The sequence below is a fragment of the Protopterus annectens genome, chromosome 2.part0, assembly GCF_019279795.1.
Source record: "Protopterus annectens isolate FY-2018-M chromosome 2.part0, PAN1.0, whole genome shotgun sequence".
Classification (NCBI taxonomy): Eukaryota; Metazoa; Chordata; order Ceratodontiformes; family Protopteridae; genus Protopterus; species Protopterus annectens.
This window is the reverse complement of record NC_056728.1, coordinates 783,981,650-783,996,232: the sequence shown is the minus strand read 5'-3', so window position 1 is coordinate 783,996,232 and position 14,583 is coordinate 783,981,650. Positions and strand designations below refer to the sequence as shown.

The 14,583-nt window shown below is 42.2% G+C and overlaps 1 protein-coding gene across 1 annotated transcript in view; it reads right to left on the bottom strand.

The window, feature by feature from the left end:
• UHRF2 (ubiquitin like with PHD and ring finger domains 2) overlaps positions 1-14,583 on the bottom strand; it is a gene marked incomplete in the record, with an annotated part of 1,200,358 nt that overhangs the window by 223,165 nt on the left and 962,610 nt on the right. The window contains 1 exon segment of the mRNA XM_044061084.1: positions 10,606-10,726. Coding sequence (XP_043917019.1) covers positions 10,606-10,726 — 121 coding nt within the window.

Here is a 14,583-nt window from a genome sequence, read left to right as displayed (position 1 = left end):
AGCGTAAATATACAGACGACAAATAGTTCGTTGTTTAAATAAGGCACAAAACCGACAGCGAGGTATGTTGTGGTCAGGGCTTAGGCAAGGAATACAGTATGAATGAAAATCTTTATGAGGTATTTGGTTTCCACAAGAAATACAATTACTGACTTTTACTGACATCGGTTTAGAGTAGAAAAAGTTTCCCCAACGGGGTACTTAGCTTTAGTTAAAGACTTTGGTTCTGAAACTCGAAAACGAAAATGTCATGAGTCGGACGACCGGCACTTGCGAACTGCTTCTGCTTCAGGCACCACATGGCAAGAAAGACTGATGTAATGGCGTCGGCTGCATGCTTTATACCCCTGACTACCTGACGTCATGGAAGATAAGACAGCAACTGACGCAGGACCCAAGACTTTGATAATCAGGCCGACTGAGGGCTACTGCAAGCAGATAACCCAAATGTGATGACTGCAACAGTGAAACATGAACATCCACCACTTTTTTTCCCTGACAATCATTCTAGTAGTTTGTATTAACTACAGAAGTGTAGATTTCCTATGAGCTAACTTGATTGCCAGATTTTCCAAACCTTCCTGCATATGCTTTAGCAAATGAGTGTGTGTGTTGCGTGTGTATGCTTATCAGCCATCTATAAGGACCTTCTTTCAAGTTAGCATAATTCTTAAATTATTATATGTAACTAAGCAACATTTTTAGAAAAATACAAGTGTAACTTATTGGATATTTAACTAAATATTACATTCAGAATTCCTGGTACAATTATTTTAAGCATATGTCAGTGCAGCTTAATTAGCCTGTAAAACTGTCACGTTAGCAAGACCTTTATTATATAATTCACAGAGAACTGTACATATTTCATATACAGCTGTGTATGCCACAAAACTCTAAACATATTTATGTTATTCACTTTCCCTCTAATTTCTTCAAGACTAAGCATTTGAAAACACCTACCCTGTAATGCACAAATTTTTTTTTTTTTTTTTATCACTGCATGCAGTTGTTTTTTGCAGTGACACCGACAATTGAGAAGATAAGGAAAGAGTCCAACTGAGCATTCCTAGACCCGGAGAAAGCAAACAAGGTTCCAAGAAAGCTGATTTGGGCAGTCCTGTCATGGTTTGTAGTCCCAAAAAAAGTGGTAGAATTTGTGCAAGTTATATACACGGCCTCAATGACTTAATTACGAACACTGTTCGGTCTCACAGCAGGGTTCCCAGCGGGAGTGAGTGTGCCTCTGAGCCCACTACTCATACTGGTGATAGATTACATTACCAAACATGTTTGAGGGGACAGATCAACAAAAAGTTGCTGTATGCGGATGATTTAGCATTACAGACAGACTGAGCGAGAACTTCAGAGCAAAGGGTAGGGGAATGGAATCCAAGACTGAAGGCACATGGGAAGAAACTGAGTACAGATAAGTCAGTGGTAATGGCAGCAAATGGGGAAATAACTGACATAGAAGGGATGATGGTGGAAAAGGTTTACAGCTTCAAGTGTCTGGGAGGGGTGGTTGAGGAGAAAATGACGAGATCAAAGCTAAAATTGGAGGGGCTGCATGTAACTGGCATTCAGTGTCAAGTACATGGTATGACAGAAGAATGCCAAAAAAGTTGAAAATTGAGGTGTACAAAACAGTGGTGCGACCAGTACTACTGTGTGGTACAGAAACTTGAGCAGTAAAGGAAAAGCAGATGAGGAAGCTAGAGGTGATGGAAATGAAGTGCCTGAAATGGGTAGCAGGATGCACACTGTGGGAGAGATGAAGAAATGAGGACAACAGCAGAAGCCAAAGTAGCTCCAACTGCAGAAAAAAAACAAAGATAACAGACTACAGTGGTTTGGGCATATGTGGAGAAAAGGCAGAAGACAATCTGGTGAACAACATTTGGGACAGACAGAAGGTAAGAGTAAACGAGGGTGTCCAGCAAAGAGGTGGATGGATTGTGTAAGAGAAGATCTGAGACAGTAAGGCATGAGTGTCGAAGAAGGCAGGACTGTAGCTCTGAGTCTAGAGAGATGGTGAATGTTAACATGACACCCCGACCTCATGTAGAAAATGAGAAAAAGGGTGTTGATGGTGATGATGAAGCAATTGTTTCTCACATTGCTACAAACCTTGAGGTTTAACTACATACAAGATTTGCTAAAAATCATTTTGTGTAAAGAAATGTTAAGATGTTAAGACTCCTAATGATTATTTTCTTCATTACTGAAGTGTTCTATTGAATACAGGTTTGATGCTTTTGCTCTTTTTCTACATAATAATTTCGAGGAAGTGAAATGTGGAAAAAAATCCCCTCAAAGGCCTTCCTGGCTCCACATTACTAAAGATATATGGATAAAGTACAATCCTGGCTGCTCATTAACACTTCTTTTTCTAACCCATTGCACAGATGTCCATCTCAAGTAGACCCATCTGCCATCACTATTGCTCCAGAATTAAGTAATCAAACTAGTATAGATAGTGCAAACAAGATCAAAGGCCAATACATGTTTGATCTGTTTCTAAAGTTTGCAGGGGACATCAGGCCCAGAGCTCAGAGACAAATCAAATGACAGTCAAAACTTCAACTTTTCAGTCAATTTGCTCTCTTAAAGAGAAAAACAAGGTATGCCATTGGGCACTACCTAAACATTGCACTAACAAAGCTATGAGAAATACTTCTGAGTTCTAAACTATTCAGGACTCCTTGAAGCACTAAATACATCAGAGAAACCTAATCTAGGACAGACTTTTCCTATACAAACAATAGCTGTTAGGGGAAAACACAGTTGTGTACACATCATAAATGTAGATGTTCGAATGTATTCACTGTTGCAGTCATCACATTTGGGTTATCCTGCCAGGGGTAGCCCTCAGTCGGCCCGAATACCAGAGGCTTAGTATTTCTGTGCCGGTTGTTGTCACTCCAGGACTGACGTCAGGTCGTAAGAGGTATAAAAACAGGCAATCGACGCCATTACATCAGTTCTTCTTGCCTTGTCAGGAGCCCCCAATATGGAGCTAGGTTATGGTGGAAGAACACCACCAGTAGAAAGTAAATACCAAAATTTCCTTGCGAGTAGAGAGAGCAGAAGGGGGATGGAGGGAGGGAAACCAGGACTGCAACAGTGAATACACTCGAACATCTACATTTATGGTAAGTGTACACAACTGTACTATGTTCTTCGTGTTTCACTGATGCCGTCATCCCATTTGGGTTGATTCCCAAAGATGAAGAAAAGGGTGGAGGTAGTCAGAAAGACTGGGGGCTGGCTAGTATGCCCAGCAAGACTGTGGTGGCAAAGCCTGCCCTGAATATGGAGAAGATAGGCAGGTGGTAATGCTTGGTGAAGGTATGGTGAAGGTATGAACAGATGTCCATGTTGCAGCCTCCAGGATGTCCCTGGTGGGAACACCTCTGAGAAAAGCTGCAGAGGTGGAGGTTGCTCTGGTGGAATATGTCCTGACCCCCTTTGGGGTTAGTTTCCTGTGCTGTTTGTAGCAGAAATAGATGCAGTGTGCTATCCATTTGGAGACTGCTTGTTTGGAAATAGCCTTGCCCTGTGCCCATACAGCGAAGCTGACTAGCAACTAATCAGTTTTTCTAAAAGATCTGATCCTGTCCAGACAGAATCTGAGCTGTCTGTGCACATCTAGAGATTAAAGAAACCTTTCCCCCTTGTTTTGTGGGTTAGGGAAAAAGGTGGGTAAATAAATGGATTGGCTGAGAGCCACACTGGACACCACTTTAGGCATGAAGGATGGGTTAAGTCCTGAGGGAGACCCTGTCAGCAAGGAAAATGATGAAGGGCTCAACTGTCATAAGTGCCTGCAACTCTGATACTCTTCTACCTGAAGTGATGGCCAGAAGCAAGGCTGTCTTCCAAGAGAGAAATTTTAACTCTGCAGGCTCGAAGGGGGTAGGGTTAGATTTCCCAGCACAAAGTTAAGATCCCAAGCTGGGGTAGAAGCTTTTCTGGGTGGCTTTAAGTTGTTAGCCCCACTTAGGAACTGTTTGATGAGAGGGTGTGAGAAGAGAGGTGGCTCTGTGCTGAAATGAGCAGTGATGGCTGAGGCATGAATTTTAATAGAAGAGTAGGATAGACCCCCTATGTAGTAGGTCTGCCAGATAATCCAAGATGAGAGGTAGGGAGTGCTGTGCCGTTCCGACTCCCTTAGCCTGGATCCAGGTGCAAAACCTTTTCCACTTGTCAGCATAGGATTTTCTGGTGCTGGGGCGTCTGGCCTCAAGTATAACATCTAGAAATTGTTTGCTTAGGCTGGCAGCTTGAGGAGAAGTCAGGGAATAAGCCAGGCTGCCAGGCTGAGGGTTTGCAATTGGGGATGCATGAATTCTCCATTTCTCTAGGTCAGGAGTATTGGGATCTGAGGTAGGTGCCATGGTGGCAGGGGTGACAGTCTGCGCAGCAGTGGGTACCAGTGCTGGCATGGCCAGTCTGGGGCAATCAGGACTGCCCTTGGCTTTTCCTCCCTTATTTTGAGCAGTACCCTTGAAATGAGTGGTAGAGGGGAAAATGCATAGACCAAGAGGTTTACCCACTGAAAGGATAAAGCATCCACTTTCCAGGCCTTGCTGTGCGATTCCCTGGTGCAGAATTTGCTGAGCTGATGACTGGAGTGGCAGGCAAAAAGGTCGACCTTCGGGATGCCCCACTTCTTGGTTACAAGGGTGAAGGTTCTGTGGTCTAGCTGCCACTCGTGTGGGTCTAGCAGGTTTCTGCTTAAGTTGTCTGTCAGAGTGTTTAGGGAGCCTGGCAGGTATTGTGCTAGCAGGTGTAGTTGCATGGCTGAGGCTATGTGCCAAAGGGCCATGGCGAGTCTGCAAAGAGGATAAGGGTGGGTCCCTCCCTGGTTGTTGATGTGCCAACATCACTGTGGTGTTGTCTGTTTTGATCTGTAGAGACCCCAGGGAGAGTAGGGGGTCTGAAAGCTGTCAGGGAGTGCTGAACAGCTAGCATCGCTTTTTGGTTGATGTGCAGATGTATTTGATTTGGGCTCCATTGGCCCTGAATGCACCTGCCGTCCAGGTGAGCACCCCAGGCATAATCTGATGCATCTGTAGTGAGGGTCTGGGCGGCGTGGGGTTGTGAGATGGGAAGTCCCTTGTTGTGGTTGCATGCTGCTGCCCACCAAAGAAAATCTTTCCTCAGACAAGGTATCAGTGGTATAAGAGTTTCCAGGTCTTGAGAGTGCTGACACCAAAGGCTTTTTACGTACCATTGTAATTTCCTCATATGCAGTCTGGCATCTGGCATATGGAATGAGTAGAATGCAGGAGGCCATGAACGCTAGAGCCTGCAGGATTTTCCTTGCGGATAACTGGGTTCTGGTGTCTAGCTGAGAGAAGTAGCCTGTCAGCTAGGCTTGTTTTAATGGAGTAAGGAATGCCATCTGGGATGCTGTGTCCAGGCTTGCTCCCAGGAATACAATTTTTTTGTGTGGGGACTAGTTTTGATTTCTTTTTGTTGACAGTATATCCCAGGGAGTCAGTAGGTCTTTTACAAAGGTGATGTGCTGTAGTCTGCCTGAATCAGAAAAAAACAGAACTAAAACACAAATCATGATAATAAACCACTCCACACTTCCTGGTGTGGAGTGGTTTATTGTCTGCCAGAATCAAGCAGTCGTAAGTATGGGTAAATTTGAATATCTCTGTCTGCAAAAAGCAACAGCTGGAGCCAGACATTTTGTGAATACCCTGGGAGCAGTAGATAAGCCAAAGGGAAGCACAGAGAACTGAAAGTGCATGCATCCTGCCCTGAAACATAGGTATTTCCTGCATAATTCCCTGATAGGGATCTGTAGGTAGGCCTCTTTCAGATTTAGGGTGGCTAACCAAGCATTCCTGGAAAGCATAGGTAGAAGTTGCTGAAGGGTGAGCATTTTGAATTTTGGTATCACCAGAAAGGTGTTTAGAATGGACAGATCGAGGATAGGGCACCATGTGCCCTCTTTTCTGGGTGCCAATAAGAGTCTGGAGTAGAAACCGTGGCTTATTTGTTCTGCAGGAACATGTTCTACAGACCATCCTCATGGAGAGCAGGGAAAGCACTTGGTTTTTTGGCCTCTGCCCACTGGTTTGGCGGAAGATATGGGAACACTTATGGGGTTGGCAGTGTGTGGAAATAAAATTTGTATCCCTGGGACACTATGTTGAGGACCCAGTGGTCGTTGGTAATGGTGGCCCAGATGCTTGCATGGAAGGAGAGTTTTCCTCCTAGGGGCAAGAGCAGGTGGGCAGAGGGAGGGGGTGGAAGTGTAAAGTCATTGTGAGTTCTTACCATATGGGGTGGCTTTGCACTCCTAGTTTTGAAGAGGAGGAACTCCACTGCTTAGACCTCTGCATTCCCTGGGGCTGTTGTCTGGTGGGGTCTGCTTCCCCTGAGTCTGGATTGAGCTGGCCTGGAGTGGCAGGGAAAGGACCAATGCTTGGAGGGGCAATGTCTACTGAACCTCAGTGGCTGGACCTGCAAAAAGTCTAACTGCCTGCATAGATTTAGCTTTTTCTTCCAACTTTTTTAAGACCTCTTCTAACTTGGTGCCAAATAAGTTGTATTTGTTCAAGGGTGCGTCCAATAATTAGGATTTGACATGATCTGGCAAGTTCTATTCCTTAAGCCAAGCATGCCTTCTAAGGACAGAACCAGTGACTGTTGCTCTGCAAGATGCTTCTGGGGCGTCAAAACCACACTAAGGTGTGCTTAGTTACTTGACTTGTAGAATGCATTAATTCTTTAACTCTATTTTCTGTACAAGCAGGAAAAGAATATATTTTTTGTTTGAGAAGTTCCATGGTATGTTGCTGATATTTCAGCATGTGGAACTGACAATTTAATGCTCTCATGGCAAGAGTAGCAGAGGTGTATACTTTTTTACCCCATCTGTCTAATGCTCGGGAATCCCTATCAGAGGGGGTGGGATTCTTAGCTGAAGTTGCTTTGATTCCTTTCGGTCCTTGAGAGGTGACCTCGGGGTTAGCAGTAGGATTTTTGAAAAGAAATTTGTGAGAGTCAGGTACTCTGATACCAGTCAGGTTTTCTGGGTGCAGGAGGGAGGGTGTCAGGAGTCAAACTGGATTAATTGAAAACATCATCCAACAACAACCAAGACAGGTGGAATGGCCAAAGGTCTGTGCTGTGGTAGATCTAAGAATTCCCGGAGTCTCTTTTTTGACTGAGGATAGTCCTGAAATTCCCACTGGAAATGCTCCCTTAAAGTATGTAGGGTTTCCCCAAAGGAAAAGTCCTCGGGTGGAGAGGCTGAAGGGGATGGATTCCTCTGCACCAGAATCCTCAGAGAGAGGTTGCATATCTTCATATTCAGAGGCATCGGACTCCTGTTCAGATAAAACTACTGGGGACAAGTCTCTTTCTTTTGGAAGGGGTAGGCTGGCTTCCCCTAATAAGCATTATACGGTCTTCCACCATTTTAAGCATTTGGGGCTGAGGCAGAGAAGCAGGTGCCTGAGCTTGGGTCATCAGTTTTTTGGGTGTGGTTCGTACCCTGGGCTTTAGAAACTCGGTAATTTTCGAAAGAACTGAAAACACGAAAGAAATCCTCGGTCTGCGTCGAGTAGCGGCAGTGCGAAGTACTTCCTCGGAAGCCGGTGCCTGCTCAGTGGCTCCGGACCCATCCAAGGTAGAGACATCCACAGGATTCTTAGTCGAAGAGTCTCGTGGCATACCGGACTCCAAAAGGGTCTCGGTAGCAGCCTGCGAATCCACAGAAGCGGGCATCAGTGGCTGCGAAAGCGCCTCACTGAGGACCAGAGAACTGACGACTAGCTTAACAGAAGCGTCGTCAGTAATTTTGGATCTGTGCAGTCTGTCTCTGTCTTTATCGTTACGTTTTTTTCGGAAAAATCAGTACTCGGATGGCTTACCGAAGCCATATCGGAATTGGAGGACTGACTGCAAAAATATCTAGCTACAATAATGGCCCGATGATGTATAGTTCTACCACTGAACAAAGCACAAATGCGACAGTGGGGGACGTCATGGTCTGGGCCTAAACAGGTGATGCAGTAAGAATGGAAGTCTCGGTGTGGTACTTGTTTTCCACAGGTGAGACAATTGTTAACTTTTTCTGACATCGGTTAGAGCAAGAAAAAAGGATCCCCAATGGAGTACTTACCTTTAGAAGACTTCAACTTAAATTCAGAAACAAACACTCAGGTAGTGGCCGACTGGCACTTTTGCAAACTGCTTCGGGCTCCTCGGCAAAAAAGACTGATATAATGGCGTTGACTGCCTGTTTTTACACCTCTGACGACCTGACTTCAGTCCTGGAGCGACTGCAACCGATGCAGTAATACTAAGCCTCTGGTATTTGGGCCGACTGAGGGCTACCCCTGGCAGGATACCCCAAATGTGATGACTGCAACAGTGAAACATGAAGAACATCTACTAATGCCTTCATTCTAGAGTTTAGAAATCACTGCAAGGTTCACAAAGCATTATGTCAAAGGCTCCCAGAAGCCTCATTTCTACATCAATGTCTTACAGATTAGGGCAGTTATAGCCCCACCTGTAGAAACTTCTTAAAGAACTTTTGAAAAGGCTGCTGGCCATCAAACTCTTAATTCTACTGGGAGGCCATGTGCAAAGGATTGAGTAGTAGTACAGTTAAGTCTCACTGCAATTTACATTACGATTATACAACACACCTTGGCAGCTAACTTGAACAGTTAAGCAAGAGACAACAAATTATACCTTCTATTCCTGCAGAGTTCCAGGACTGAATGTGTTAGTTCAACATCAGATATTTTCTTTGGTTCTGCCCTCAGGAGGAGGGTTAGACCCTGGCCTTTCAGTTACTTCTCTGGAAGATCTTTCCTACGCATTTCCTCTCCTTTTACTGCAAAGTACAATTCCTCAGACCATCAAAAGAAAGGCATGTCTCATGCTACTGCCAAAAGGCCAAGGTAACACCTGTTCATACGGGTGCTATAGTAATGCACCTCTTTACCTTGGAGGCCAATACATATCAACATCATTTCAAAACAACTCTGCTCTTAAGTTTGCTGAGTAATTCCTTCTCTTCTACTACATGACCAGGAATTTCAACCTTTCCACTCCAATGCAGATCAAAACATTTCAAGCAGGCTTCTTTGAAATTTAAAGCACCATTCACCTAAGTAAAAGTTAAACTCTCTTATTCCTTAAACAGCCATCTCCAAAAGTTCATGAACCACCACAGTTTTTGCCAGGCTTGCATCTGAATCATTTTAACTACAAGTCCCATTTAGCAGCTGTATCCAGCTTTCATTATGATAGATGTGAAATTCTTCAGTAAACTAAACTGCTCTAATGAAAGACATTTTCCAACACTGATGGCACATAAAGATAAAGCCCTGACAACTGCCCAGGAGGCCCAAGCTCAGTTAGCAGCTCACGTGTTTGACAGCGCTAGAAGCTTTGACTTCAGATGTCAAACTACTAAACAGGAACAGCTTTTCTTTGGGGTATGGGGTACACAGATTCACAGAACGTCAGGTCACAAGACCCATGTCTAGTTTCTCACAGGGATAAAGAATATACAACTTTAATAGTCACTGAAAATCAACATAACAATCTCACCAAGTAGTCAGAAATCATGCAAAAATCAACATTATAATCTGAGCAAGTAGTCAGAAATCAACACTTAACATTCTGCAAAATGGCCAGCAAGCAAAACTAGGTATATGATACAACAGGACTACGCTAGCAACTAATCAACTTCCACAGTGACAGTCTATTACTTGCCCTCTTGAGTATTCTGAAAACTAAAATAAAAAGGGGGAGAAAAAGGTTTCAATCACTGGAGTCGCGCTTGTCAATATCTCAACAGGTATGCATCATTCTTTAAAAAATCTGGAGGGTGAGGTACAAAGCTTGTTCCTCAAAACCCTAAAAGGGCCCATTTTTGTGACACCTGTTTGCTCCTCTGTACTTCTCCTCTACAAGGCATTTATCAGTGCTATGATCACTAGTACTGTAGGGGGTATTGGACTCTTCCATCACCTGGTTATAATAAAAGTAATGCACTTAGTAATAGGAGTTTGACCTGTACCACTCCACCTTCTTCCTTCTACATACCCTAAAACATTCTCTCTCACCTTTTAATACTAACTCTCCATTCCTCCTTTTTTCTCTTTCTGTTAAGTTCATTTCCAAATAAGTTACATAATGCTACTGCTATCAAACTTTCTGTTTAATTTTTGTATTATTTATTATTTATATACCTCTCTTTACTATGTTCCTTACGTAATGTTGTAATTTTTCCAGAGCTTTTCTTCCTGGGCCTCGGTTAAGGGGGGGGGGGGGGAGCCTTCTGCCCAATCGGGATTATCCAGGTAAACAAATGCAATAAATGAATATTTCCAGTACCCTGCTACACAACTCTCACACCCAGCAATGAAAGGGTGTCCCTAGGCATGGTTACACAAGAAGCATATAGCAAAAACATGACTGAGAATCAGAAATTAAAAAGTATTAATCACTATTTTTGTACTACAGACAATTCTTAAATAATGTATGCACTAATTATAGTTCAGTGTGCATCTGCTTTACATTTTAAATTATACATTCATATAGAAGCACATTACCTACCATCTTCTCTTGATCTCTTCTGGCTCCCATTGCTATGATTGTCTTGCTCTGGTTTTACTGGTCTTTTGATCTTGTCTTTTTTTTCTTTATTGGCCATGGCTTCCAGATAGCCTTCTGGATACTTTGACAGAAATCAAAACGAAAGTTTAAATAAACCTGGAGAAAATAAGTTATGTACTTACCACAATGAGAAAGCTGTGTTGTCTGACTCCATCTGGTTCAACCTGTGGGTCTTCAGATCCTACTTGGATAAGGCACCGGTCAATTCCAAAGTCTACAACCCCCTTGGCCCCATGTCCCTTAACCACAACTCCCGGTTCTTCACCCGAATCCTCAGATTAAGTTTGCCCCATGATGAAACCATGACATACACATCTATGTGTACACATATGTATACATAAGTATGTATATATATATATATATATATATATATATATATATATATATATATATATATATATATATATATATATATATATATACACACACACACACATAAAAAGCCAGGTTTTGTGATATAAAAAAAAATGAGACCACAATAAATCATTTCAATACTTTTCTCACCTTTAATGTGACATATAACCTTTGCAATTCAATTGAAAAACTAAAAAATAAAAAATGTACAATAAGCTGGTTGCACAAGTGTGCACACCCTTAAACTAATACTTTGTTGAAGCACCTTTTGATTTTAATTACACCATTCAGTCTTCTTGGGTACACACCTGCCATCAGTTCAAGAGACTGATTAACCCCAAATAAAGTTCAGCTGTCCTAGTAAGATTTTCCTGACATTTACTCAGTTGCCTGCTACAGCAAAATCCATGGTTTGCAGAGAGCTTACAAAGCATCAAAGGGATCTCTTTATTGAAAGGTATCAGTCAGGAGAAGGGTACGAAATAATTTTCACAGCACCGGATATACCACGAAACACAGTAAAGACAAATCAAAAAGTGGAGAAAATATGGGACAACAGTGACACTGCAAAGAACTGGACGTCCCTCCAAAATTGATGAAAAAACAAGACGAAAACTAGTCAGGGAGGCTGCCAAGAGACCTACAGCAACACTGAAGGAGCTGCAGGAATTTCTGGCAAGTACTGGTTGTGTACTACATGTGACAACTATCTCCTGTATTCTCCACATCTCTGGGCTATGGGGTTGGGTTGCAAGATAGAAGCCTTTTCTTACACAGAAAAACATTCAGGCCCTGCTAAAATTTGCAAAAACAATACATCAAGTCTCCCAAAAGCATGTGGGAAAATGTGTTATGGTGTGAGGAGACCAAGGTTGAACTTTTGGCCACAATTCTAAAAGGTACGTTTGGTGCAAAAACAACACTTTGCATCACCAAAAGATCATCATCTCCACGGTGAAGCATGGTGGTGGCAGTATTATGCTTTGGGGTTGCTTTTCTTCAGCTGGAACTGGGGCTTTAGTCAAGGCGAAGGGAATTATGAACAGTTTCAAATACCAGTCACTTCTGGTGCAAAACCTTCAGGCGTCTGCTAGAAAGCTAAAGATGAAGAGGAATTTCACCTTTCAACACGACAATGACTCCAAGCATACATCCAAATCAAGAATGGCTTCACCAGAAGAAAATTAAAGTTTTGGAATGGCCCAGCCAGAGCCCAGACCTAAATCCAATAGAAAATCTGTGGGGTGACCTGAAGAGGGCTGTGCACAAGAGATGCCCTTGCAATCTGACAGATTTTAAGCACTTTTGCAAGGAAAAGTATGCAAATATTGCCAAGTCAAGATGTGCCATGCTGATAGACTCCTGCCCAAGAAGACTGACTGCTGTAACTAAATCAAAAGGTGCTTCAACAGAGTATTAGTGTGTGCACACTTATGCAACCAGCTTATTGTAAGTTTTTCATTTTTTATATATATTTCTTTCCTGACAGACTGGTTTGTTTTTCAACTGAATTGTACAGGTTATAGGTCACATTAAAGGTGGGAAAAGTTTTGAAATGATTTATTGTGATTTCATTTTTTTAGATCACAAAAAACCTGGAATTTTAACAGGGGTGCGTAAACTTTTTATATCCATTGTATGTACGTATAGATATTTTATATACATATATACATGTGTGTGTGTGTCTGTTTATATATATGGGTCTGCTATAAAAGAGCGAATACCCACTTACTGGAATTTGAAATGAACGAGACATCACTGAACATGCAAAACACCAACACTACATATTACCAAAGTGTTTTACAGGGAAATAGAACGGTCGGCCAACATAATAAAAAACCCAAAACGCATTACATCAAACTCACCAGGTGGGGGTTACACTCCCACACCCCCCAACTAAATATGCTAACTCCGGTATCGCAGTACACTGGGGAAAATGGCAAATTCCCCAATGTTGGCCAACTGTTCATTGTCCCTGTAAAACACTTCGGTAATATGTGGTGTCTGTGTTCTGCAAGTTTGGTGATATCGTCTCATTAATTTCAGACTTGGGTAAGTGGGTATTCGCACTTCTGAAGTAGACCCATATATATATATATATATATATATATATATATATATATATATATATATATATATATACATACACATGCACATAGATATATATATATATATATATATATATATATATGTATATATGTATATATACACACACACATATATACATACATATGCACACACAGATAATGCACATGTGTGTGTGTGTGTACATATATGTGTATATATCTCAATACAGGTTCCTAAACCAGGGGGACACAGGACTCCAGATACAAGGAAGAAATGACCTCCAATGTCCAATCATCTTAGAAGGGAAGACTCGCCATGCCAACAAAAGGGCAGGAGAAGGGGAAGGCTGAACCATACGGAGACAGACAACATGGATCTATCGTACATAACTTTTGTATCCATGTTGTCTGCTCAGTTTGGCTTCAACTTGAGGGACAGAGTCCCCAGCCATAAAAATTCCTCGAAGGGGAACTAAGGAAGTATACTCTGCAGCACAGTGGAGCCAATGGAAGCCCTGGATCTTGACTGAATATGCAGCTTACAATGCAGCACAAAAGTGTGGTGACCCAACCAAGTAGCAGCTGCACAAATTTCATCCACTGATATCAGAAAAGAAAGCTGTAAAGTAGCACAGAACTTTTGTCGAATGACCCTTAGGCTTGAGTGGAAGGGCCTTGCCTTTTAAAGAATATGCAAACAGAATATAATCTTACAGCCACTTGAGTAAAGTCACTTTTGACACAAGCAAGCCCATCCTAGATTTTGAAAAGAGGCAAATAATTGGCTGGATTTTCTGAAAGCTTTAGTACAGTCCAAATAAAATTTCAGTTGCTTATGTACATCCAAACAATGCAAAAGGTATTCACCATTATTGAGAAATTGGAAAGAACACAAGATGATTAACAGAACTGTTAAGGTTATTCTCGGAAGCTATCTTAGGCAGAAAAGAAAGAAAGGGTTTGTCGAACAGAAACCATTCTTTATGTAACATAAAATAAGGAGGTAAAGAATCAAGAGCTTGCAACTCAAAGTCTCTTTGAAGTAACTGCTACCAAAAAAAAAAAAAAAGTTTTCCAGGACAAGCTTCAAGTCAGTACTGGCTGAAGGTTCAATGGAGGGCCTGCAAGAACTTGCAATACAAAAGCTAAATCCCAGGGAGAAACCAGATCCTGAACTGGGGGTTGTAACAAAAAAAGCACCTTTGAGGAATGCCTTAGAAATCTTGAGGGAAGCCAGAGGCACATTATCCATGCAAATATGAAAGTTAGATATAACTGCCGACTGTACTTAAGTTGTAGAAAAACTGGAACCTGACTGACTTGGTGAGAAAATCCAAAACAGATTCCAAAGGGGGTAGAGAAAGGATCCAGGCCCTGAGACTATGCCCACATAACAAACCTTCCCTATTTAATGGAATACACCTTCCTAATAAACTGCTTTTGGATGATGACAATCTGTGAGCAATAGCCGGCAAAAATTTGGGATTTATGGCCATCA